The 27386-nt window shown below is 38.4% G+C and overlaps 1 protein-coding gene across 2 annotated transcripts in view; it reads right to left on the bottom strand.

Moving 5' to 3' along the window:
- Positions 1–27386, bottom strand: part of PLPPR1 (phospholipid phosphatase related 1) — a 344485-nt gene that overhangs the window by 154047 nt on the left and 163052 nt on the right. Inside the window, exon 2 of one of the 2 annotated variants that reach the window (XM_036737378.1) lies at positions 23493–23601. In XM_036737378.1, coding sequence (XP_036593273.1) covers positions 23493–23555 — 63 coding nt within the window. In that variant the 5' untranslated portion in view covers positions 23556–23601. Of the gene's footprint in view, positions 1–4218; positions 4348–23492; positions 23602–27386 lie in introns of those variants that run through there. The other variant, XM_036737379.1, reaches the window with a different exon arrangement.

A 27386-nucleotide genomic window follows, 5' to 3' on the forward strand; every position in this document is an offset into this window, starting at 1 on the left:
GAATACCCATCTGGTAACTCTGAAAGCCAAGAGAGTGACATCCCTTGTGTGTCAGGATCATTTTCAGATTGGTATTAACTTTTCAGTAGGAGCCAAAATTAACTCTGGGGACAACTCAAAAGTTCCAATGGAGTTGGAAAGGGTTGATTTAGTACTAAACACTGATTTTTTTCCACTCATTTATTTTTTCACTTTTTTCTGAAGCAGTGTTAAGATGATCTTGATGCTAGGATAGAAAGTACCACCCAAATGAAAAAAAATACGAGAGAAAAAATCCAAACAGAATGCTGGCTTTGAAAAATCTTACCAACTTGGGTGTCAGTGGCTAATGATCATTTTCCTATTGTCTCTGGCTACAAATTCCTATTCCTAGTACACCCTCTAGGATAAAGTCTAAACTCCTTAGCTTGGAATTCAAATCCTCTGCAAATGTCTCAATCTACCTTTGTGGCTTTAACTTTCATCACTCATTTTCCTTCATTCTATACACCGGCAAAACTAGACAATTCATCATTGCCAAACACATTCCACATTCTTCTCTAGGTAAAAGACAGAAACTGTTTTTTGTATTTGGCCTATCTATTTCCCAATTTCTGCTGGTTGATATCCTGCCCCTACTTCAATGCTCAGTTCAAATGACACTCACTCTGTGAAACTTTCTACAATAAGTTCTTCATTTGATTTCATAGAACTTTGAACTCCTTTTACCAGTTTCTGCTAGCTTAATTTAGACAACGTTGATTTCTGCATGTTTAATCATTTCAGCACCTAGCCCGTGGCAATTGCCTCGAATGATGTAGATTTTTAATATATGTTCATGAATGAATGGCAAGAAAAGAGCTGCTAAAATAGAAAAGATACAAAGTCTGCTAGGGAAGTGTACCAGAATCATATTTAGTTGCTACAGAGTCCTCTGGTGATGCATGTGGCTTATTTTTTTTAACTAAGGCAGAGATGGAGGGTTAGGGTTCTTCCTATTTCTCCACATCCAGATTGGGTTTCAATTCTATTTACAGTCAAAATCTAAACACATTTGAATGTGTCCTTTGAAACGAAGAGAAGCGACTCCTTTGCCTGAGGGCAGGGAGAAGTGATTTTTGCTGGGGAGCCAGTGTTTGTGCAAAGGAAAAAGAACATGGGTCTAGTGAAAATTGGTCTAGTGATACTTTGGACTTATCTTTACTCCCTTTCATGACTCCCTTCTCTGTAACATTCCATCTGGTGCTTGTGGTTCTGGCCTCTTTCTGGATCTGAATAAGAAGTTTGTGAGGGGGATGAATAGAATCCCAGTGAGGCATAATGGAGTCAACTCAATCCAGTGTGAACTGTCGGAGTCCTGAAGCCTAGTTGGGAAACTTCAGGAAAAAGTATAAATCATGTCTTTGTGTCACAGTATGCTTCAGAGAAAAGAAACTCATAGACTTCTAGAACTGGAAAAAAAAAAACAAATAGTTCAACCCCTAATTTTGTAGTAAATAAAACTGAAGTCCAACCTTGTGAAATAATTTGCTGTCCTGAAGGGAGACCAGGTCACCAGGGATTGGAAGAGGACACTTGGAGTCAAGTGATGGAATGACTATGGCAGCTATCTGAAGAGAGAGTCAAGGTAGCAACTCTCATAGACGTGAACTTCAGGATGATAGATTATGGGAAGCCGAGGCAATGGTAATAACTTGAGAAATTTCTCATTCTAGGGGAGGAAAATTATCACTGCATTTAGACAAGGAGCAACCAAGGTCAGAGTATAATTGTCAAGCAATTTGTAGGGTTCCAAGAGGCCAGATGACTAGAAGGGAGAGATGGTGGCATGCCAGGCAACGACAAAACTCAAAAGTAAGAGGGGAAACAATAGGCCATATGGGCCAGAAGCAGAGTAATAGATATTAAATTTGATTAGGCATTCTGGCAAGACTATTAGCTGGTAATTGTCACCACTATTATTTGATATAATTTTTGAAATACTATCTATAACAATGAAACAAGAAAAAGAAATTGAGAGCATAAGCATACACAAAGAGAGATCAAAATTTATGGCATTTTGGAGATGATAGGATGGCCTGCTTAGAGAACCCTAGTTGTTTTTCAGTCACGTCCAACTCTTTGTGACTTCATTTGGAGTCTTCTTGACAGAGATACTGAAGGGACTAGCTATTTCCTTTTCCGGCCCATTTTACAGATGAAAAAGCTGAGGCAATCAGGGTTAAGTGACTTGCCCAGGGTCACATAGTTAAAAAGTGTCTGAGGTCAGATTTGAACTCAGGAAGATGAGTCCTTTTGACTGTAGGTCCAGCACTCTATCCTCTGTGCCACCTAGCTGCCTCAGAGAACCCTAGAGATTTGACTAAAATAATTGAAACAATCACTTCAGCAAAGTAGCCACATATAAAATAAATAGGCATACATTGTCAGCCTTTCTGCTTATACAAATTTCCTCTTTTGTGATATGCGGGTTTGGGGCTAGATGATTTTTATTTTAATTGGAACTTAGAGTAAATTTGAATTTAGAGAAATAAGAGCCCCTTTCTCCTAACTCTGCCTTAGACCCCAAAAAATGGTTCAAATGAATAGCCAGAATGCTCTATAGTGCCTTAATAATATTCTGAAAATCTTTCCTTCTCATTTTAGCAGTTTTTTCCAGATCTAGAATTTTCTAATTCTATGATCCTATAGTACAACCAACTCTCTATAAAGGCTTAGGTATAGTTGTAGGATCATAGGGACATAGATCAAGAGCTGGAACGGACTTGGGAGACCACCTCAACTAATCCCTTCATTTTTTCAGAGAAGGGAAAAAAAGGCCCAGGTAAGTTAAATGACTTGATCAACACAAGTCCTTTAACCAGAGCCAGTGGTCTTTCCATCATCATGAACCTAAGAAATTGTTTAATACAGATTCCGTAATAGGATAAGGAGTATCAGTCAATTGAGTTGGTTAAATACAGAAAAACTTGTAGCTCCCTTTCTCACCTCCAAACCTACAAATATCTTTCATTTTCACTGTGCTGTACCTTCCTTTAGTGCTGAAATCAAGGTAGACATTTAGACATTTACTTGCTGATTTTTTTAAAGCCAGAATCCCTTTTATTTATAAGATACTTATTTACTTGTCAGAGTCAAACTTGAGGATCTGTCAACTTAGACAAGGTTAACATAGATGTAATGACAAACGAGGACTCCTGTCAGGTCAAATATAAAAGAGTGTGTGTGTGTGTGTGTGTGTGTGTGTGTGTGTGCGCGCGCGTGTATAGAAAGGACATCTATGTGTGTCTTAAGCTTTCTCTTTGAATTAATATTTTCATAATAAAAGAAAAAAAACTATCTTCCCATTTCCACTCATTTGCAAACAGTGCACAAAACATTTAATTTACAATATAGCCTCAGAAAAGCAAAAGCTTTTCTTTGGGTTGAATTGAAAGATGTAGCATCCAGGCGGTGGAGCCCTCAAACTTCAGTGTGAAGGATTTCTAACCTATTAGATTTTGTAGAGAGATGATTACACACATATACACAAACAAAAAACAACATGATGATCTTATCAGAGAAATCAAATCAACTCAAATGAGAGAGTGTGAATTCTGTTCCAAACAGGTCTCATGCTGAAGGAAGTCCTCTTCATTAAATATGCTCCAGACTGATAATTTTCATTCCTATAAAGCCCATCTATCTATTATATCTATCTAAGGACAGATCTTTTAAAATCTTTATAAAATGTCTATTTTACTAAATGCTTGAGTTCATTAACTCATTTATACATTAGCATAGTTAAAGTATGATGCTAATGAGGCCATTATGGGTTCACTCCCTCTATGAGCCCATTTGCTTCTTGCAGGGAAAAACTGTCTCCCATGATCATAGACTATACCATCTATTCTGGTCAGGCATTTCAAAAATATGTGCTTTTTTATGAAGGTAAATGGATGATTTATAACAAATCATCTCCACTCAAGGTAAAATGAATTTATCAGTGATCAGTTTCTTCCTCTAAGGGGAAATTTTTCTCTAGTGATTACTAGTGGCTCAGTTTTCTGTAATGAGATAAGCTAATTTTGATCACTTCACTGGGAAGGGCAAGGTTATCCCTAAGAAAATGTCTTGAAAGCTGATTCCTACTTTTAGGATCAAAGTTGGGAGTAGAAAGGGACTTTAGGGGATCATCAGATATATCCCCTTCATTTCAAAGATGAGGAAGCTTAGGTCCAGAGGAACTAAGGTACTTACCTAAGGTCAAAAGGTAGCAAGTAGCTCTCTCTGATGTCAGCCACTTCCCTTTTTGCCATATCATGTTGTCTTGCTCCTCTAAGGAGATTTTTCATGTTGACAGAATGTAAAATGTTTACTATTGCTTTATGAATTACTATATAAGCATCGACAGGGTACTTTTAAATCAATCATATCTAAATGAAGTGGTGAAACTGTTTCCACATCCTATCCCTTCTTCTTTATCCATTTCAAATATTAACTGCTTTGTGAAGTTTTCTGCAGTCTTTTATTTGCTTTCACAGGACTTTGAACTCCTCTCATATGCTTAAGCTAGTATAATTTGCATGATATCTATTTCTACATGTCTAATCAACCCTACCAGACTGTAGGTTCCTAAAAGGCAGAACACGTGTCTTTTTTATCATGCAATTTCCCTCCACCTTGTCTCTGCTAATTGCCTTGCACAATGTAGATGCTTGACACATGTTTCCACAATGAATAGGGGAAAATAACTGCTAAAATGGGAAGAATTTGAAGTCTGTCTGGGGAAAAGAGCTACAAAGTAATATTCAGGCTCTATGGAGCCTTTTAGTGGTACGTGTGAGGACCATTTCTTTCTTTCTTATTTTTTTTTTTTTTGCCTAAAGCGGAGGTGAGATTTTCTCACCAGGTTGCAATCTACATTCTTCTATCATGTTCCCTTCCCCAAATTCTTCATCCAGGAAGATGAATTTAGCTCTGGAATTCACAACTGGAAAGTAGCCTCAGCCCCTAGGTCTCTCCTAATTGGATGGTGCATTCCAGAACCCTCAATTAAATAGGGGTGTCCAGACTTACCATCTCAGCATTTCTCACCACGCTGCAATCTGGACTCTCCCTTAATGTTCCTGTGCCTGGTAATTTCCTTCCCACCCCCATTTCAGCTTTCTTGTATGTTATCTTACCCTATTAGAATATAAGGTCTTTGACAGCAGGGTCTCTCTCTCTTTTTTGTTTATATTATCTGGCACATTGTAAGTGTTTAACAAATACTTCTTGATTGACTGGGAGAAATGGTTGTTCTTCCTTTCTTCCTCTTGGTAGAAAAGCAGTTGACCATAGGTATGGAATGTTGGTTGTGCTGACAAACACGGTTATTTTAATTGCTAGTTTTGCTTCCCTTTCATCTCTTGATTCTCATCCCACCATCAAGTTTCCTTTGTCAAATCATTATCCACTTTCTGCCCACATGGCTTTACCCAAGGTAAAGGTCCCTCTTCTCTTCCTTCTTGATATTCTTTCTTGGTAATCTCAACAGTTCTCACTAATTCAACTACCATCTCTATTTAAATGACTCCCAAATTTATGTATGTAGCTCTTAGATCTCTTTGAATGCCACTTGATAGAGTGGAAGGATCAAGTGAGGAGTTTTTGAGAATGAGGGGGTCATGAACATGTTTTTAGGCAGCAGGAAAGGAGCCAGTAGACAGAGAGAGATTGAAGATAGGTGACAGACTGGGCATGACAGAAGGGCCAATCAATTGGAGGAGATGGGATGGAATGGGATCACTTGTGCAGGTAAAGGGGTTTGCCTTGGGAAGGACTAAGGCCAACTCCTCATATAAGAGGGTGAGCAGTGAAGGAGGAGATGGTGATAGAAAGCATTTAAGTGATATGGGATAAGGAAGAAAGGAGAAGAGGGAGCTTACAGCAAATGATTTCTTTTTTTACTGTAAAATGTGAAGCAATGTTCTCAGTTGAAAAGGTGGAGGGAGGGGTACCCATGGGAAGTTTCAGGAGGAATGAAAAGACTTGGAAGAACATGGAAACAATGAATAGAGAGCTGGCCTAATAAGAAAAGAGACCTAGGTTTGTTTCCTTCTTCTGACACATATAACAACCCTAAGCAAGTCAATTAATATCTTGATGCCCGAGGCAACTCTCTAGGACTACAAGTTGCAGACAAAATGCCTATCTACATTGGTAAGATAAGTTCCTCACCGGGACTTTGCCAGTAAAGTCATTTTAGTTCAATTAAAACAACCATAACAATCAAACTCTTGAATTCTCCCCATTCTCTTCACTCATCTCACAACCATTACATTCTAGGAACTTCTCACTTCTCACCTGGACTAATGCAATAGCCTTCAAACTGGGATTACATCTACTTTCTCCCCTCTATATCCCATCTCCCACACAGCTGTCAATTTGATATTCCTAAAACATGGGTCTGATTCTGTGACTCTCCTGTTCAAAAAATTTTAGTGGCCCCTTATTGTCTCCAGAATTATATATAAACTCTTCTGTTTGGCTTTTAAAACCCTTCACAATATGGTTCCAACCTCTCTTTCCTGACTGATTATATATTTCTTCCCCTCCCATAACCTTATAATCTATCCAAACAGGCTTATTGGCTATTCCCTCTGCATTGGGAACAACATCTCATCTCCCTTTTTTGTACCTTTTACAGGCTGTCTTTGATGCCTGGAATGTTCTACCCTCCAACTTCAGCCTCTTGGAAACTCTAGCTCCCTCCAAATTTCGCCCCCTATAAGAGGTCTCACCAGAGGCATGGTTCAGTGGATGGAGCACTTTGCCTGGAGTCAGGAAGACTTAAGTTCAAATCCAGCCTCAGACACTTAATATCTGTGTGACTCTGAGCAAGTCACTGAACCGTTGTCTGCCTCAGTTGCCTCAGCTATAAAACAAGATCACAATAGCACCTACCTCACAGGGTTGTTGTGAGGCTCATATAAGATAATATTTGTAAAGTAGTTAGCGTAGTGCCTGACACATGCTCATTAAAAACTTGTTCCCTCCCCTTAACAGATTCACCCAGTTGTCTGTGGTTTTTCTCCCTTGAAATTACTTTGTAAATATTTCATTTGCTTACCTGCGTACATGTTATTTCCACATTAGAATGCAAGCTCCTTAAGGTCATGGAATTTTTTTTTCTATCCATGAAAAGCCTTTTCTATCCTTTTATATAGTGCCATATACAGTGCTAATAAATGCTAGTTGAGTTGAATTGAGTTTGTTATGGGGGGGAGGGGAGAAGCAGAGCAAGATAAATTAGAAAATTACTTTGGTATAAAGCAGCATTTTCTCTATTGTGTGGCACACACTCCAGTACTTCTTGGCTTTGGATTGGGAAAATGTTGAATAATAGGATAAGAAAATCACTAAGATCAAGACTGACCCTCCTGGCTATATTAATCAAGAGGGTCACCTTTTTGTATAAAGAAAACAAATTTAATAATTATTTTGGGTCATCATATAGTCAAGATTGTATTGATATTGTCAGCAGTTCTCCGTGTATCTACATAAACACAAGAGTAGTTCTAAATCCCCAGTGGGATAAGACGAGAATACCCTCTAACTGAAGATATTGCCAAACCATGAAAAATACAGTTAGTTGTCGTGGGTATTGCTAGTCTTTCTGTTGCTAGATCTCTTATTTGCCAAAACACACTCTCTTCACTATTGATTTTCTTTATTTTTCTGAAAAGTGACAGGCAGAAAAGTTAGATTGTTTCTCCAAATTCTCACAACAAAAAAGAGCAAAGAGTCACATCAAAATTATTCTAACCATAGTAGTTCTCAAGCCATGGTATCTAGACCACAGGTAGTGAGGGAAGGTTCTATATGTGCTCAATGGGCTGGCCTCTTAAAGGATTAAATGTTTATCACATTTGCATGTCTATAAAGTGGTTTGGGGTGGCAATTTCTAATGTATGAAGTTTGGAAATATAAGATTCTTTAGATGTCTTCTTAAAAGCAGTACTAGTGTTCCCATTAATTCCAGTGGTTAGTGTTTCTGGTAACACGAAGAGGCTAGAGGTGGGAGGTGAATTCCAGAGTCCTCTGTGTCAATGGGCTCTTTGTGAACTGTCAAAGTCCTACAATTCTAACCTCGTTGGCAGAGTCCTACCCTTATTGACTTCAGGTGTGAACAGAAGAGAAGCTCAAGCTCTACAAATGAGATCCCAAAGTGAAGTCAAGGACAGACTTTGTTATGTGTCATGTATAACATTGTAAATGAGCTAATAATCTAAGAAGTGAAACCTGGAGGGTCACAGTGAGAAATGCATTTTCCTAAGCTAGCCTCACAACTGTTGTCATGGCTTTTACTATTCGCATTGGTGCTCACCCTGTTGTAGGACTTTAAAAAACCAAGTGGTAGTAACAGCAATCTTTGATGCTGCTCTAATTAAAATTCCACTCAGCAATGAGGCACGTCTTTTGGATTTTCATGATTCTAATCATGTTTGCACATTAAGGCGATGAGAATTAACCAAGTCCCACGTTTCATAACGTATTATGTAGAGAACATATTTGATTCCATTTCAGTTTATAAGTAGTATATCTTTGAGGCCGTAGGCAAACCTTAGCATGAGAACATACTAGTGCTGAGTAAATTATCACAGCAGGTGCATTTATTTTTGGTTTAGGAATTAAACTCCATTGACTTTTGGAGCTATAATCAAGAGAAACACAAAGAGCTCAAATAGCAGCATTTGCAATTACAAAGTTGATGGGGGAAATGTTTGGGTTTTTTTTTTAAGGAAAAATTCAACCCAAACTCAATCATGGATCCACGCCTTTATAAGTTGCCTGCACAAAAGAGCAAGATAACAGATATGATGAATTTTAAGAAACATGGTATCTCTTGAACAGAGTCCATGGTGGTGTCATCACAGTTGACTTAGCTGGAGAATGTTAAGAGTGTCCTGGATATTTTCTATGGTCAGCTCATGTGGTACAAAGAGTGCTACCAAGAATGACATTCACTACACAGAGTAAAGGTTCTTGACTAGAGAATTTAAGGTCACAGACATCAATTTTCCTAGAAGCTGCTAATGCCATTTGTCCACTTAGCAGATGTGCCACGACACAGTCTGGGAAATAGCACAATGTTGTAGATAGGCAAGAGTTTTAGCTAAACAGCTCTGTGGAGGGCATTTGGTTCTAGAAATAAGCTCATTATCATATAACTAGAGTAGCCAACAAGGTTTGCAGTCCAGACACGTGTTCATATATGACTGTGTACTATTTGTATATGACTTCAGCTAATCAGAACTAAGGTAACTGGAGCCCTCAATTAAGCAGATGATATTCCATATATGTTTTTTTTAGTTGAATCAGGCAAATCAACAAAAAACAACTTCTTAACAGGGAGAGGGCTTTCAACCATCAACTTTCAGGATATGTCCTGGGGTCAGTGGAAATTTAGGTCATATTTTTTTACCTGTTATATCTAAAGGTCTGTGTGTTCATCATTGATCTTCAAAATAATTCCCAAGGATTTTTAGATAAGGAAATCCACAAAGATTATGCTTATTCTAGACAAAAAAACTAATTGACATACCTTAGAAAATCTAATGAGTAAAGCAAAAAAATAGGATTCTTATTACTCCTCAGTTAAGCAGAGCATTTAATTAACCAAAAATGTCCTATTCTTAGAACTTTTCAGAGGTTTTACTAAAAGTAAACATATAAACCTCCGCATTTTGGGGTCTGCTTGATTTATAGCTTTTCATACACATACCAACTTTGTGAGATCAATTGCAAGTATAAAACAGAATGAGAACTGAGGTTTAGCCATGTTTAAGGGATATGTGCCTGGGCCACATAACATACCTGTGATATAACTGAATATAGAGTTCTGCTTCTGGGTTCCCATTTGACCTACTACTCACTAGAACACACTGCTTCTCATTCATAAGAGCATGCCTGTAGCACAATCCATGAGAAATTCTCTGTCATGCTTCTCTTCCAAATGAGAAGGGATAAGCATCGTGGATTGGCATGTCAAGTCCTCTCATTGACGGGACAGTGAATACTAGCTTATTCCATTTCAAGAGTTTTGACTGACATTTATAGATAGAAGGAAAGAAAATATCTGCCTTGAACAATTTCACATCACTTACTTTGGACTCAACTATATGATTACCAATCAGAGTTTATTAAACTATTAAGTAGACATCTAAAACAAATCAGCATCACTAGTTGACAATAGGAATATAGAGTAAAAATTACTAATCGGGTACACCAAGGATTTTTACAGAATAATAGAATCTAAGAAATGAGAGGAACCTCAGAAGTCAGGTAGCCCAATATCCAACTGAGTAGGGATCACATCTATAACATTCCCAACAAATAATCATCCTACTTCTACCTATGAAAGGGAAGCCACTACCTTCTGAAACATCTCACTCTACTTGTGGGTAATTCTAATTACTAAGAAGTTTTCCTTTATTGAACAGCACAGAGCCAAGGACACATTCTTGGCAGGGTACTCCACTAGAGGTTTTCCTCTAAGTTGACATTGACATTGAAATTACATCAAGACCAAATTTGACTCACCATCTTCCTCACATCCTTGTTCTGTCTTCTGGGGCCAAGCAGATGTCTAATCACTCTTCCACATGACAACCCTTCAGATGTTTAAAGACAATTGTCAAGCCTCCCTCCTCCTCCAAGTCTTTATCATTTTAGCCAAACATCTATAGTTTCCTCTTATGATAGGTCTCCAGTACCCTCACCATACTAGTTGCCTTCCTCTGGATGTACTTCAGCTTATCATTGCTGTAATGAAACTCCCGGAAATGAACACAATAGTCAATATATGATCTTTCTAGGGAAGAGCAGAGCAAGATGATCACCTTCCATATTCTGAATGCTATGTCTCAGAATACTATGTCTCGAACACTAGAAATGTAGCTTAACAGGTTAGGGAGAGAGGGCTAGATTTGGAGTCAGGAAGTCCTGGCTCCAAATCCCCCTTCAGACTTACTAGCTGTGTGACTCTGAAAAATTCTTTTAGCATGCTCTTATTTATAGAATGAGGACGATAATAGTACCAATTTCATAGTGTTTTTGTTAGGATACATTGAGATAATATATGTATATATTAATATATAATATTATTATATATAATACATTAACATCATAATATAATATATTAATATTATCTATACTATATTAATATTATTTATAATATAATATATTAATATATACATACATATGTAAAAAATTAACAAAGTGCTTTGCAAACCTTAAAATGCTATATAAATGCTAATTGTTATAATAATGAAAATAATAATGATTGCCTCTCCCTCCTATTCTTATGCATTTGGTTCCTTAAAGCCCAAGTAAAGGACTTTGCATTTACTCCAAATAAATTTCATTTTATTAGATTTGATCCACTGTTCTAAATAGGTGAGATTTTTTGTGATCCTTGTTATTCAGTGTGTTGGCTATCCCTTCCAGATTCAATGTCAGCTACCAATTTGATAAAAACACTATTTCCATCTTACTCAAAGTCAATGATAAAGTTATTGAACAGCACAGAGCCAAGGACACATTCTTGAGGGGGCACTCCACTAGAGGTTTCCCTCCAAGTTGACATTGAACCATCAATGACTATTTATTGGTCTCCCATCATTCAACTAATTTTTAAATTCACTTAATTGGATTCTCAGCTGTCCTGCCTATCTCTCTTTTTTTCCTATAAGAATAGCATGAGAGATTTCATCAAATGTTATGCTAAAATTTAGATTTACTATGGCTATGTTATTCTCACATTCCACAAGTCTACTAATCCCATCAAAAAGGAAAGTAATTCATTTCATTCACTTAATATTCAACAAAAATTATGTTTCGTCTGGCATGACATGTTGTGATGAAGCCAATCTTAGCTGTCTGCTATCATTCTTTCTCTTTCTACGTGCTCACAAACCATCCTTTAATTAATATTCTAGCATGTTTACTAGGAATAGTTTGTATGCCCAAAGGGCTATGAAACTGTGCATACCCTTTGACCTAGTAATACCACAGCTAGGTCTGCATCCCGAAGAGATAAAAAGAAGGGGAAAAGGCCATCTTTGTACAAAAATATTTATAACAGTTCTTTTATGCTAGCTAAGAACTGGAAATTAAGGGTATAGCCATCAATAGGAGAATGGCTGAACAAATTGTGGTATATGATTGTAATGGAATATTACTGTGCTGTAAGAAATGACAAGCGGGATGATTTGAGAAAAACCTGGAAAGATATACATGAACTGATACAAAGGGAAGTGAGCATAACCAAGAGAACGCTGTACCCATTGTAATAGCAATGTTGTACAATGAAGAATTCTTCTTAGCAATAAAATGATCCAACACAATCCCAAAGGACTCATGATGGAAAATGCTATCCATCTCCAGAAAAAGAACTATTGTTGTCTGAATACAGACTGAAACATACTCTCACTCTCTCTCTCTCTCTCTCTCTCTCTCTCTCTCTCTCTCTCTCTCCCTCTCCTTCTGTGTGAGTCTTCTTGCATAAAATGACTGATATGGAAATGTTTTATGATTGCACATCCCTATATCAGATTGCTTACCATCTCAGGGAAGGAGGAACAGAATTTGGAACTCAAAACTTAAAAAAATGAATGTTAAAAACTGTTTTTACATGTAATTGCAGGAAAAATAAAATTTTTTATTTATTTTTTTGCAGGGGGGAAGGCTTTGCAATTGGGGTTAAGTGACTTACCCAAGGTCACACAGCTATGTCAAGGGTTAAAATATTATTTTTTAAAAAGAGCCTATTGTTTGAAGAATCTTTACCCTTTCCACCCAGACTCCAACACACACACACACACACACACACACACACACACACACCCCTTTCAAAAAAATTTCAAGAATATTTGCCCATCTCTGGTGATAAGATACCTCTCCTATTTTCTACAAGAAAAAAAAACAGTCTATCAATCACGTCTATAAGAAATTTCAGTATCTTGAATGTCTTTTACATGAGCTTTATGACTTGAACTTATTGAGGGTAGCTATGCATTCTCTTACCATCATCTATCATTTACCTCATTTATCTTTGATTTTAAGAACTCATTTAACCATTTTTATTTTCTACTTCCCAGCTAAAAGGTGATTTTCCTTAGCAGAGAAGCAATGTACGATTTGAAAAAAGCTCTAGAGATCATGTAATCAAATTCCTCATTCTACAGAGGAAGTAATTGAGGTTTGAATAAATTAAGTAGCTTGTCTGAGGTCACATAGGTGACAATATAGCAGAGCCAGAATTTGAACCCAGCTCGTTTGATCCTAAATCCAATAGGTTTCTTCTATGCCCTGAGTAGAAATTCCTGAGTAGATAAGTGGTATGGTATAGAGGATAGGGTACTAGATTTGGTGTCAGGAAGATCTGGCTTCAAATTCATAATAACTGTGTGACCCTACATGACACTTAATCTCTCTAACTTTCAGATCTTCATTTGTAAAATGAAAGAGTTGGACTAGATGGTTCTAAGCTCCCTTCTAGTTCCTAATCCATGATCCTCTTACTTCTTTTATATTCTTCTTGTCCCCATCATTGCTAAAAATTCCTTTTTTGTACTCCTTTAATATTCATTGCTGAATTTTGTCCATTCTGAGTTTTAGTGCATCTCACAATATTTTTATAGGACAATGCCAGTATTTTGTACCCACTATATGTCCTTGTTGCTATCTCATATTTTTTAAAGAATCTGAGTTGGTTGGTGAATTCTACATGTATTTACATCAATCTCTTTGTATACTTCCTCCCTTTCTCTATATTGGAGTTGCTAGTGACTGTATCATATTTTTCTCCTTAAAAATTTCTAATTCTTCTAGTATTAAATCTTCATGCAGAATTCGAGAACATGAGATTGTATTCATATCTTCTATCAACCCTTTGGCATACTTACAAAATCTAGAGTATGTTTAAGCTTGAGCTTGATTTTCTGTTCATTCATTACCATGAACTCTAAGATGGGAATGACCACTTTCCCCAGGGTTCTCATCACTTCCCTTTAGCAATCAGTTCCTCCCTGATTCATCAGGATTAGGCCCAGAGTAGCCATTCTTCTGATTGCTTCCACTATCTTTTGAAGGATGAATTCATCACGAAGGCAAGCTAAGAGATTATTAGTGGCTCTGCTTTTGGCAGAGTAAGAGTTCAGCCAATGCTAGATACGCAATCCATTTTCTAAATTCCTGATCTATTTTTTTTTTATTTGCAGGTGATTTTTAGTCTGTTCATAAGACAGTATTGCCTCTGTTCCATTGACTGATGAGAAATGCACAAATGCTCTTCATCATGCTGTTTCCTTATAGTTTCTAGATTTTTTTTACATGGGTATAATTTGTTATTCCTCTCCTTAGTTCTATAGGCACAGCTGGTCTATGAATCATGGCCAACAAAGTCCGAGTAGTACTTAATGAAATAAAATTTGTCTTCTTTTGTTATGATCTTGAGTTCTCCATGCTTTTTGTCTGTATGTTACACATTTGCTTATAGATATATAAGGCCATGGGTTTTATTGTTGACTACATTCTTGGGCTTTGTCTTCTGTGAATTACTGGTCCTCTCTACTGTGATTCTTCTGCCTATATTGCACATACTACCTACCTCCTGCAGTATCTAACGTAAAAAATATATGTGGGCTGTGTTTGCCCTCCTTTATTTTCTCCCTCTATCTCCATTTAATAATTACAAACACAGCATTGATCTTTGCTTCTGAAGCTTCATAACTAAAATTCAATTCATTGAGGAAAAACATCTACTAAGTATAAAGCTCGGTGTTCAGTATGGGAGATGCAAAGGTAAACAAGATATAGCCCCTGTCTTCATTGAATATGTAGTTTGGTAGGGCAGCATACAGCCCATACACAGATAAACATATTACAGAATAGCATATAAGTGCAAAAGAGAAGGATAAGAAACATCTGAGAAAGGAAAGATGCTTGAGAGTTGTGTAACTAGCCAGGAAACCCAGGACATATTTTATACTTATTAGCTTGAAACACAAGTTTATATAATGTGCCTTGTGACAAAATTTGGTGGAAACTTAAATCAATGTCTACTTAACCTTTCTTTTTAAATTGGTTAGGAATGTTTGGTAATTGTAAGGTATAATTGTCCCTGACTGGGACTGTGGGAGGAAATAGGGGGTAAAGAGAATATTAAAATGGAAAAAAAAATCCTCTTGATTTAACTTCAATAAGTTAAAAAATTGCTGGAACTAAGAACCTATCTATTCTTTTTCTAGGAGCAAGTAGAACAAAGCATACAAATCACAACCAATTCCAAGGTCAAAAGCAAAGTCAAACCCAATACATTCCATCATTTCTAAAACAAGAGATAAAAGCAATAATCAAGGTCCATGCAGGCAGAAATCAGATCCATTGTATTATAATAATGCAAGGAAACGTTCACACTTTGCATGGGGAAAAAGACATTTGGCTACATTAGCTTACTGCAGAGCTCCATGAATTCCTCAGTCTTTGGATTAGGATATAGCATGGTCAGCTTGTACCCCGGGACAGATGTGCACAAGAAAAATGAGTTGTCAAAAATGGGCAATAAAATATTTCAAGGATAGGCAGCCATCAAAATGATAAAACTGTCACATCCGTGCAAATCTCGTGTTGAGAGCGTATATTATATCCAATTGCTCGTTGTATGATACTGTCCACTGTTCTGGAAAAACTCCATTTAGAACTTCTTGTCCATCAGGAAACATGTTGGAGAATTGCTTTTAGCAAATATATAATCAGATGAGATTTGACTATTCAGTTCATGGGTGACTTTACAAAAAACACTGAAATTTCCTTGAGAAGAATGCCATGGAGACCTAGAGAAAACAGTGCTGAAAGGGAAATGTCACTATATGTAAGTCTCAGTTCTAGGGGTTCTATGGGATTTGGATATTTCACTTTACAGGTATTTCTCCACACTATTTTTGGGCAACTTAAAATTATTTAGGGGATGGTTACCCAGTTTGTCAATTACCTTGGCCCTTTCCTTCTCCTTTTCCCTGTGACTTCCTGCATATTGGCCATTTTATTACTTATTATTAGAGCTATGACTAGGGTGGGGGCAAATGGGTTTTTCTCCCAGAGCAACAACGTCTGGGATATACTTCCTCTCTACAGCCAAGGTTTAGTTGCATTGAGAGAAGAGACAAACCTTCCTAGAGGGAGCTCATCCTGTGACCCGCTATGACACAGCCAATGGCCCCCAGCCCTAATGAGCCTCAAAAGGTTGGAAATCATTGGCTATGTCATAGAGGGAACTGGTTTAGCTTCCTGAGGGAAGGGTTCCCTCACCTGCTAATGTTATTGTACTTTAGGGTACACTGTCCTCAGTGCCACCTCTGTCCTGCTAACCTCCCCGCCCCAACCATCAACTAAATTTGCCCCACCTTATTATTTGCCACTTAGAGAGCATTGCTTGTTGGCAAGTTACCTTGCAAAGGAAAGAAAACCACTTGATACTATTACTCTCAATACTACTATCAATTTTTAAATTGATAAAAGCAGATAAATAAGGAGGTTAGAACTATCAGCTAGGAGTGAGGAGAGCAGAACCAGGAGAACATTGTAGATGATTACAGACACATGGTACTATGATGACTTTGATAGACTTGGCCCCTCTCAGCAATGGAAAGTTCTAAGCTCCAAAAGACTCATGGTGGAAAAAGCTATCCACATCCAGAGAAAGAATTATGGAGTCTGAATGCAGATTGAAGCAAACCATTTGCCCTCTCTCTCTCTCTCCCTCTCTCTTTCTCTCTCTCTCTCTCTCTCTCTCTCTCTCTCTCTCTCTCGATTTTGTTTCTTCATTCCATTGGTTATAATTCTTCTTTACAACTTGACTATTCTGAAAATAAGCTTAATGTGAAGGTATATGTAGAACCTATATTGGATTACTTTGCCACCTTGGGGAGGGAGCAGGGAGGAGATGAAGGGGGAGAAAATTTGGAACTCAAAAACTTGTGGAACTGAGTGTTGTAAACTAAAAATAAAAAATAAATTAAAAAGTACTATCAGCTAAAAAAGTATGAATAGAATGTTTGATTTTATTCATCCATAATATTGCTCTCATGAGGGCAAAGATAGAAATTCTGCCCCATACACATTTTAGAAAGTCTCTTTTCCCTTCCATACTTGAAGTTTTCCTGGGGGCTCTGTGAGAAAAGGTTGGAACTTAGTCACAGAAACAGTCTCCAGGTTGGAAGAGACACTCGAGGTCATTTACTCCATCTTCTATCTGAAAAGGAATCCCTTTTATGTTATACAAGAGAGTGGTTATCTAGCCTTTGCTGAAGACCTCTGGTGACAGCAGCTTCTTACACTTTAGGTCTCTAATTATTAGGAAGTTTTCCCCTTACATTAAGCCTTAATTTTCCTCTTTGCAACTTTCACCTATTGCTCTTGCTTCCCTTCTCTCACCTTCTGCTCTAGGTAATCTAGAGCTGAACCTCCGTGTTCAAGGTCTGTGCTCAGAAATGAAGAGATATTCAAAGAAAAATTAAGACTGTGTTCATTCTCCTCCTCCTCCTTACCTGTGGAATGCTGGATTTGCAGGCAGAGGATTTGGGCCTGGATCCTGATGGCCACTTTATCTCTGAGACCTTGGATAAATCATTTAGTCAATCAGTCATTAAACATTTATTAAGCACTAAGCACTGTATCAGGCACTGTGTTAAATGCTGGGGATACAAAAATGGTAAAAGACAGTCCTTGTTCCCCAGGAGCTCACAGTCTAGTGAAAGAGACAACATTCAAACAACTATGTTCAAACAAGCTATATAAAAATTGGATAAATTGGAGATAATCAAAAGAAAAAAAGACTAGAATTAAAGGAATCAGGTAAGGATTCCTGTAGAGAATGGGACTTTAGCTGGGACCTGAAGGAACTCAGAGAAGCCAAGAGACAGAAATTAGAAGGAAGAACATGCCCATTCATGGGGGACAGCCAGAGAAAATGCCATCTCCTCAACATTTTAAGAATAGCAAAGAGGTCAGTATCACGGATAGGAGAGCATTTGGTGGGGTGTAATATGTAAGAACACATGAAGGGGGGGCAGATTATAAAAGGTTTTGAATTCCAGAGGATTTTATGTTTGACCCTGGAGGTGATAAGGACTGAAGTTTATCGAGTGGGGTGGGGGGCAGGAATGACATAGACCTGCACTTTAGAAAGGTCACTTTGACAATTGAATAGAGATTGGATTGGGGTAAGGAGAGCCTTGTGGCAGGCAGACCCACCAGCAGTTTATTGCACTAGTATAGGTGTGAGGAGATGTACCTGTGGTGATAGTGTCAGATAGTTCCAGAAGAGAGGAATGCATATTAAAGAGATGTTACAAAGGTAAAATTGACAGGCCTTGGCAACAGATTGGATATAGGGGAATGAAAAAGCAAGAAATGGAGGCTGGCACCTAGGTTTCAAGTCTGGGTGACTGCAGTATGGTGGTAGTCTCAACATAAATAAGGAAGTTAAGAAGAGGGCAAGATTTTGGGGGAAAGCTAATGAGTTCAGTTTTGGATATGTTGAGTTTAAGATATCTTTGGGACATCCAATTTGAGGTGTCCATTAGGCAGTTGGAAATGAGCTCAGTAGAGAGGGTAGGATCGGATAAGTAGATTTTGAGAATCATTAGCATAGAGACAATAATCGAATCCATGTGTTACAATGAAAAACAGGAAATATGCATCCTCCATGTAAAATGTCCATCAGATCGTAGATCTAGATCTGTAAGAGACCTCAGACCATCTAGTCTAACTCCCTCATTTTATAGATGAAGCCACAGAAAATTCAAGGGAATTCAGTGGCTTACTCAGAGTCACACAGGGAGTAAATGTCAGAGGTTGGATTGATCAGCTATACGGGAGATATCAAGTTTCAAACATGAGGCAAAAGCATTGCCATACTCTTTCCTAGAAGTCAAAGATTCATTAATTCATCTGTTCAACAAGCATTTATTAAGTACCTACTGAATTCCAAGTTCTGCTCTTGGACCTGAGTAAATAACAAATATGAAGCTATTTTTGCCCTCAAGGAACTTATTCTGTTGTAGGGAAACATGTATGTATGTATATATGTATACATATGCACACATGTATGTATATATAGTATGCATGTGTATATATGTATATATCACACACACACAAACACACACACACACACAAAGTAATTTTGGGGAGGTGGACAGCACGAGCAACTACAGTGATCATCAGGAGTCCTATCAAAGATATGCTCGCTCTTTATAAGAGTGTGGATACACTGAAATAAAGAGATGAAAGCCAGTTCTTTGATTTATTTTTGTGTTTGTGTCAGGTTAAGCCACAGGAAGACTAATTTATATCTCTATCACCTGCTCTACCAGTCAAGCTCATCATTCACGCATTAGAGGGCTGAAAATCTTCAGAGATGGTTGCTCTAGGCTATAAATTAAACATGTTACTCTGAGGTTTGGTTCCCTTCCGATTTTTAAGCAAATTTAAAATAAAATTGCTATTGGAGGCGTAAAGATGATGACAGATGACTTATTCCCTATCCAATTTCCCATCAGCTTACTTCATGAAATTTGTTTTCTGTCACAAAGAAATAAGGGTTGAAACATTAAAAATGTGGTAGCAAAACATTCTACCCTAATCCTTTGATAAATGGGAAAGAAGGAAAAGGAAAGGCTTGAATGAGTCTTTCCCAACAGAAGGACTCTTGCTGACCTCTTTCCTCCTGGATCCTCCCCTCCCCTCCCCTCCTCTCCTCTCCTGTCCCCAACCCTCTCCTCCCCTCCCCTCCTTTCCTCTCCTCTCATCTCCTCTCCTCTCCCCTCCCCTCCTCTCCTCTCCTCTCTTCTCCTCTCTTCTCCCCTCCCCTCCTCTCCTCTCCTCTCCTCTCCTCTCCTCTCCCCTTCCCTCCTCTCCTCTGCTCTCCTCTACTCACAATAAACTCCTAATTGATCTCCCTGCTTCAACTCTCTGCACTCCAATCTACCTTCCACACAGGCGCCAAAATGACATGCCTATAGTGCAGGTCTAATCATATCATCAGTAAACTCTAGTAGCCTCTTTTTATATCAAGGATGAAATATAAACTCATCTGTTTAGCGCTTAAAGCTCTTCACAGTATGTCTCCAATCTACATTTCTGGATATTACATAGTATTCTGCTTACTAGACCGACTAGATTGATAGAGCACCAATACTGGATTCAGGGGGACCTGAATGCAAATCTGGTCTTACTAGCTAGGGAACCCTGGGAAGCCACTTCACCTGTTTGCCTCAGTTTCCTCATCTATAAAATGAGCTGGAGAAGGAAACGGCAAACCACCCCAGTATTTTTGTCAAGAAAACCCCAAATGGGGTCATTAAGAGATGAATGTGATTACTTGACTAAACAACAGCAACGGCTCAGCTTACCACACTCTGCGGTCTAGCCAAACTGGCCTTCTTGCTGTTACCCATGACGTTGTATTTCCCACCTCTGAATCTTTGTGTATAGTTTACCCCATGCCTAGAATATACTCCCTCTTCACCTCTGCCCGCTAGAACCCTTAGTCCCTGTAAAAGCTCTGTTCAAATGCTAACTGCTACATAAGGCTTTCCTCCCAGCTTTTAGTGTTTTTCCCACCCAATTACCTTGTATTTATTTTGTATATATTCTGTATATGCCTTCATGTGTCAATGTTTTCTCCCCTGACAGAATGTATAGTCCTTGAGGGCAGAGACTGTTTTGATTTTGTCTTTGTATGATCAGCACCTAGCATAGAACCTGGCACATAATAGGTGCTTAATAGATGCTCAATTATTGATTTATTCCTCAGCATCATTATCAGAGCAGTAGTACGGCCATTACTAGCAATTTGGTGGCCTGGTGCAAGGAAAATAAAACCTCTTAAATCAACTTTGCAGGACAAAATACTTTGTAGAGAAGAGATCATGGCCCATTAGGTCTCACCAAGGGTAGCCAGAAACTCCAAGACCTCAGTCAACATGAGTAAAGACACCAGGATACTAAGTAGCTGCTGCAGAGGAGGCCTCCTACAGTGAGCAAGGCCCCAGATATATGCTAAACTCAATTTACCTACATGACAAAGGAGTACAAATGCACAAATGCCCCCAGTTGTTAGCATCCTGTGGTAGATATGACTCTGTGTAGCCCCCAACAGTACATTAAGTTCCAGATATGGGAATTATTTGTCCTGTTTTGTAAGTATGGTCCTAAGTGTTCTTAATATCAATTTGCAATTTCTATTTTCTTCTATAATTCAGTAAAGAAAGATGGGAGAGGGAGGCATTGTCGTTAGGCTATATCAGAGATTACTAGAAAGTGAACGTGGGTATTTATTTGAGTGGTTGTTTCTTCCTGTTCTATTAAGAGATCAAGCTTAGTATTAACTTCCTCCACCTACCTGTCTTGCTGCACAAAATACTATCTTCCCTTTGAGAACCTCTCAGCCACAATCTATTTTCTTCAACATTAGTTCAAGATCCTCTTTAGAGGATCAGTTGTTTAGTTGTTTTTCAATCATGGTCAACTCTTCATGACCTCATTTGGGGTTTTCTTGACAAAGATACTGGAGTGCTTTGCCATTTCTTTCTCTAGCTCATTTTACAGATGAGGAAACTGAGGCAAATAGGGTTAAGTGACTTTCCCAGGGTCACATGGCTAGGAAGTGTGAGGCCGGATTTGAACCCTGAAGGATGAGTCTGCCTTACTCCAGGCCTGGCATTCTATCTACTGAATCACCTAGCTGCCCTAGAAGATAAGTTAGCCAGTGATGATTGAAAAGCTGACTATGTCTACAACGTGGCAAGTGTTTCAGATGAAAAACCAAAAAATCCTACCAAATGCCTCAATTTTTGGCATCTATATGTGCATATATGTATATATCCACATATGTCTGTGTATCTGTACAGCACTTCACAGTTGACAAAAGTTGTCCCATACATTAACCATACTGAGCCCAGGCCATTTCCAGCAGTCTTGACTTTTCGTCTTGCCTTTGGACTTTGATGACTGGGGAGGAGAATGTGAGGTTGATGACTTTGTGCAGCTCTGCCTCACCTAAATCCAATTCACACACAAATGAAGACATTATCCTTACTATGTCATTGGTCCTCTTCAAGAATGAAGGACCACCACCACCACCAACAACCCATACATTATCTGGCTTGATCCTCCTACAGCTCCTTGAGGTGGGTAGGGACGATGTTATTACTATTTCACTAACAAAGAAGTGCACACTTGGAATAGTGAACTGACTTGCACAAAGTTAGGATAGGAAATAAGCCAGACCACAGGAGTATGAAAAACAATATTTTATCAATGATTATCAAGAAAATATTTCAGGAAAACAACTCATCTGGACTAGTGCATATTCCAAGGAGAATATATTCCAAAAAGATTGCCTAATGTCAGGAGGCCAGCTCACACAGTCAATCGTGCTATGTCTCTATTGACCCTGGGAATTTTTGCTCACCCTGAATCCACCTTTTATTATTTAGGCTTAGGGTAAACTTGCATCACAGAATCCTTATAATATATTCTTTAGCTCTTTATTATGATCTGCTTTTAAAAGTTCATCTCTGATGACTCAGACTATAGGTCATATAAGGATATCTCAGGCACTATGAAGATGATGGGATAGAAAATTGGGGTGCTGAGATTAAAGAGCAGTATCTCTTAGGAATACGAGACTTATTCTGGGACATCTTTCAAAGTGGCTTTTCATAACTCATAGCACTCTGCGTTGGGAAAGTATTATATAGACTCCCCTCTACCACCCCCTGCTCAACATATTAATTCTCCTCTGTGTCCCTGTCCTCCTTGCAAATAAGCAGTATGGAGAAGTGAGGTTGGAGTATGGAGGGGCAGAGAAGGGGGAGATTCAGGACCTGATCAAACTCAGAAACTCTATTCTTAGCCAAACAGATTCTGAACTTAAGATACACTTTAAAATGCCTTGACTACACAGGATGAGGGGAGTAAGTACCATAAAATACTTTTCTAAAAACCTCAGAAAACACTCATCTGTAAGATTTTTTTTTCTTTTGACTTTGAAGGGAGAAATCCTTGAACTAACACAGGAAAAAGAAGCCCTGATTGTCTAAATTCCAAGGATATTTTTCTGAAAATAATTTGCATAAATGCTATGTTTCTTGACATGCTTAATATCCATAAACTAAAAGATTTGTTGGAAAGACCATATTTACGTTACCACTTGAAAGCAATGAGAAAAATGAACAAGTGTTTCTTTTGAACCTTATAGACAAAATATGTAAGCTTTTTTTGTAGTTGGCTTTCTCATTAAAGAGATCATGCTTCTGCTGAAATCATTAATTCTTTCCTAATATCCATGAGATTACATTAATTCTCATGAGAACTAATTGTTTTCAACCAAACCAAGCCTCAGGTTTGGGGACTCATTGGAGCATAGTGAAACCGTCTACTGTTGCCGCAATGTTTCCACAGAATTGAACCACTGCACTTACCTCGACAAAGATGAAACAGGGGATAATGGAATAGCTTCTCTGTGTGTTGTTCCCAACAGCCATTTCTTATCACGCGACGGGAGGCTACAACCTCTCGAACTTGTCTAGGCTGGAAAGAAAAGGAATAGCACAGGGTAAGAAAAACTTTTTCTCTGTATCTTGCTTTGCTAGTGCAAAGTCTGACTGTATTGATATTCCTCTAAATCTTGGTTTAAAGACGCCATCTACATTATGCTAAAATAGTCACATAGATAAAACCACAGCAAATCCAGGCAAGCAATCAAACAAATACAATAAAACATCCTTCAAACCACTTGTCCCAGGTTAATTTAGTTAATGCCAGCTTACCTCAGTGGAAGAAAAACTCCTTATTCCTTGGGCTTAACGAAGAATTCTAACAGACCCAGAGTGAAATTTCATTTTCTACATTACATAGATATAGATGATAGGGCATTTTCCTCATCAGTTCCCTACACTTGCAAATAGGGAGCAGCTTGGGCACTAAGAGAAGGTTGTTTAATTTTTCAACATGAATATCTGTGCCCATCCTTATGCATAAGATGCCATGCCCTTAGTAACAACAGCTCCCATTTTGATAGTGGTATGCAGTTGACAAAATTCTCTGGACTACCCAAAGAGGTAAACTGTGGGAACATCATTATCCCTATTTTACAGAATGAGATTCAGAAACACGAGGGATACACCCCACATGGATAGTAAACAGCAAAGGTAGAATTAATCCATATCTTCTGTCTACAAGTGCCGTGCTTTCTTTTACCTCTTCTTGGAGGCAAACACATAACACACTGTCGCCCTGGGAAGGTTGTCCCATAGGACCACTCACTCAATTTCTCCAGTCCAGCTGTTCATTCAGTTATAAATCAGACTGTACCTTGTAACTGAGGAACAGGTTTCTATATAATTATTTATTAGTAAGAATTATTATTTTATAAGTACTTTAATGCTTGCAAATTTTTATGTAAATTTTCTCATTTAAAGCTCATAATAATTCAATGAGTTAGGCACTACTCAGTGAAAGAAGAACCCTAAGTGTAAGACTTTTTTGTGGGGGCAATTTTCATCCAAAAAAAATTTGAATATAAAGATAGCTGGCCATGGCAGCCATTGCATAGTAGCCAGAGTGCTCATCTTTAGATCATGAAGACCTGGATTCAAGTCCCATCTCTACCTGTGACACATATGAGCCAGATGATCTTGAGCAATATGGCAGAACAGTTCCAGGCAGGTCCAGATGTTGATAGGTAAAAAAGTTTATTTACTCACTGGGACAACACACACACACACACACACACACACCCTTATTTAAAGCATTTAGGAAGAGCATTTATGATTTCATTTATACAGGTAATGTCTGGATAAGGAAACCCCCTTTGCCAATGTCAGTTAACATCAGCCCTGCAAATTAGTCTCAGAGAGTTGCCTAGAGAACTGAGATGTTAATTGGCTTGCCCAGGTTTGCACAGCCAGCAAGTGTCAGAAGTAAGTCTTGAACCCAGGTCTTCCTGGCCCTGCATCTGGCTCTCTATTTACCAGAACATATTTCCTCTGATAGGTGAAATATGTAGTAAAAATAACATGATTATGCAGCTCTTTACAGTTTTCCAATAGAATTTCATGCCTTATCTTTTAAAATTTAATTTTCACAATGCTGTGAGGCAGATGACACAAATATTACTCCCATTTTACAGGTGATGAAACCAAGGCTCAGAAAATCAAGGATTCTGAAGAACTAAGACTGGAACACAGATTTCATGACTACAAGTCCTGTCCAGGACTCTTTCACCCCCACTTACTACTTACACACACACACACACACACACACACACACACACACTCTCACACACGTACACAATCAAGAAAGAAAAAAAATTGAAAGAGAATTGACCATTGATATATTTTGTTTTTATGTAACTGTAACAACAATGTTGCTAGCAGCTGTTGTGGGAGCGAAAAACCAACAGCAAGAACACACAGAAGGGCTACTAGCACAGGTCCTTTGATCTGCTTTTCTAAAGAAAGCAACTTTAAGGGGTTAACAATCTTACTTTAATAAAACATACATATACCATTCACTTAGTTCAGGGGAGAAAGTCAGAACCCTGAACTTCAGAGCAAATACAAGCAGAAATTACAAACAGATCAACGGACAGGCTTTTGTCTGTCTGACCAAGTCACAATACATGAATAGTTACCAGAGAGAAGCACCAACATCTGGGTTTTCTAAGCCGGGAAGGCTGCTTCAACAGCTACCCAGAGTCTTGTCACTGACACTCTTTCAATGAGTGTGCCCCCAAAGCCAAAAAACGCTAACCTCTGAGTTTATATATACTTCTTCAGGGTCAAAGGGCATTGCAGCCATGGGACTCAAACTCACGTGACTTAGGCCTTCTTGTGACTTAAACTCTTGCTCAGGGTCAGAGGGCGTCACAACCATGCGACTCAAACCCACGTGAACTAGACCTTCCCTTGACATAAGCAGGTCATCAAAGGCTCTTGGTTCAATCAAAGATTCCTTAGAACTGAGAAGCACTCCAAAACAAAGACAACAAAAAGTCTACTTTGCTTGCCATTCAATAAAAAGCAAACCTCATCAAAGGTACTTGATTACCTCAGCATTCCAAAAGAGAAAACAATAAAAAAAGTCCCACCCTAACTACCATAACAGTAACTTAAATTTTCCCCTGCAATTGTGTTATATACATAACTGTCACCCTCTCTGAATGCTCCTTAGTCTCTTGCTAGATCTTCATCCATACATGTCAGATCCTCTAAATATAGGGGTTCTCCAAGGCTTGGTCCTGGACCCAATCTCTTTTCTCTCCATATTCTCTTACTTAGTCATCTCAACAGCTTCCATAAGTTCAATGATTATTTCTATGCAGAAGATTTCTATGTCCCTCCCTGACTTCCAATTCCACATCAACTACTATTGGGCATTTCAAATCAAATGTCCTGTAGGCATCTCAATTTCAATATGTACAAATTAGAACTCATGATCACTCCTTCCTCCTTCCCCCCAAAATACCTCTTTTCCAATCTTCCCTATTACTAATGAGGGTGTCACCATTTTTTCCAGTCACCCAGGTTTGACAGTATTGGTGTCATACTTGACTCCTCGCCTTTACCATCCTTGCTCATACCACATATCCTGCCATTCAGAGGCCAAATCGCATAATTTCTTACTTTTCAATATTTCTTGCATATATATTCTTCTTTTCATTCACAGACAGGCACCCTTCTAGTTCAGGTTTTCAAGTGGATTATTACAATAGCCTTCTAATTGTTCTCCCCATCCAGGGTCTCTCCCCCCTGCAATCCACTCTCTACACAATTGCCAAAATTAATTTCCTAAAGCCTAAGTCTGATCATGTCATTGCTCTGGTCAATAAATTCCAGTGGCTCACTATTATCTCCATGAGCATGAAAAGTCCTCTGTTTATCAATTCACTTCATATTCTGGCCCCTTCCTACCTTTCCATCCTTATGTTCTACTCCTCTCTACACACTCTACAATTCAGCCATACTGGCCTTCTTGCCATTTCTCATACATAATACTCCATCTACTCTCTCATTTGCTTTTACTGCCCATTCTCCATGCCTTATAGGCTCTCACTCTCAACCCTCTATCTTTAGAATCACTGGGCATTTTTAAGGTTCAATTCAAACTCCACCTTCTCTAGGAGACCTTCACCAGTTCACCTAGCTGCTTGTACTATTACTTCTAAGGTTATGTTCTATCTCCTCTTTATTTATCTTATGCATACTGAATTGTATATGTTGTCCTTCCCATTAAAATGTGAGTTGGAGGGCAAAAACTCCTTTTGATTTATTATTGTGCCTCAGCACTGACCACAGTGCCTGGCACATAGAAAA

This window comes from Trichosurus vulpecula, chromosome 9, assembly GCF_011100635.1.
Source record: "Trichosurus vulpecula isolate mTriVul1 chromosome 9, mTriVul1.pri, whole genome shotgun sequence".
NCBI lineage: Eukaryota > Metazoa > Chordata > Mammalia > Diprotodontia > Phalangeridae > Trichosurus > Trichosurus vulpecula.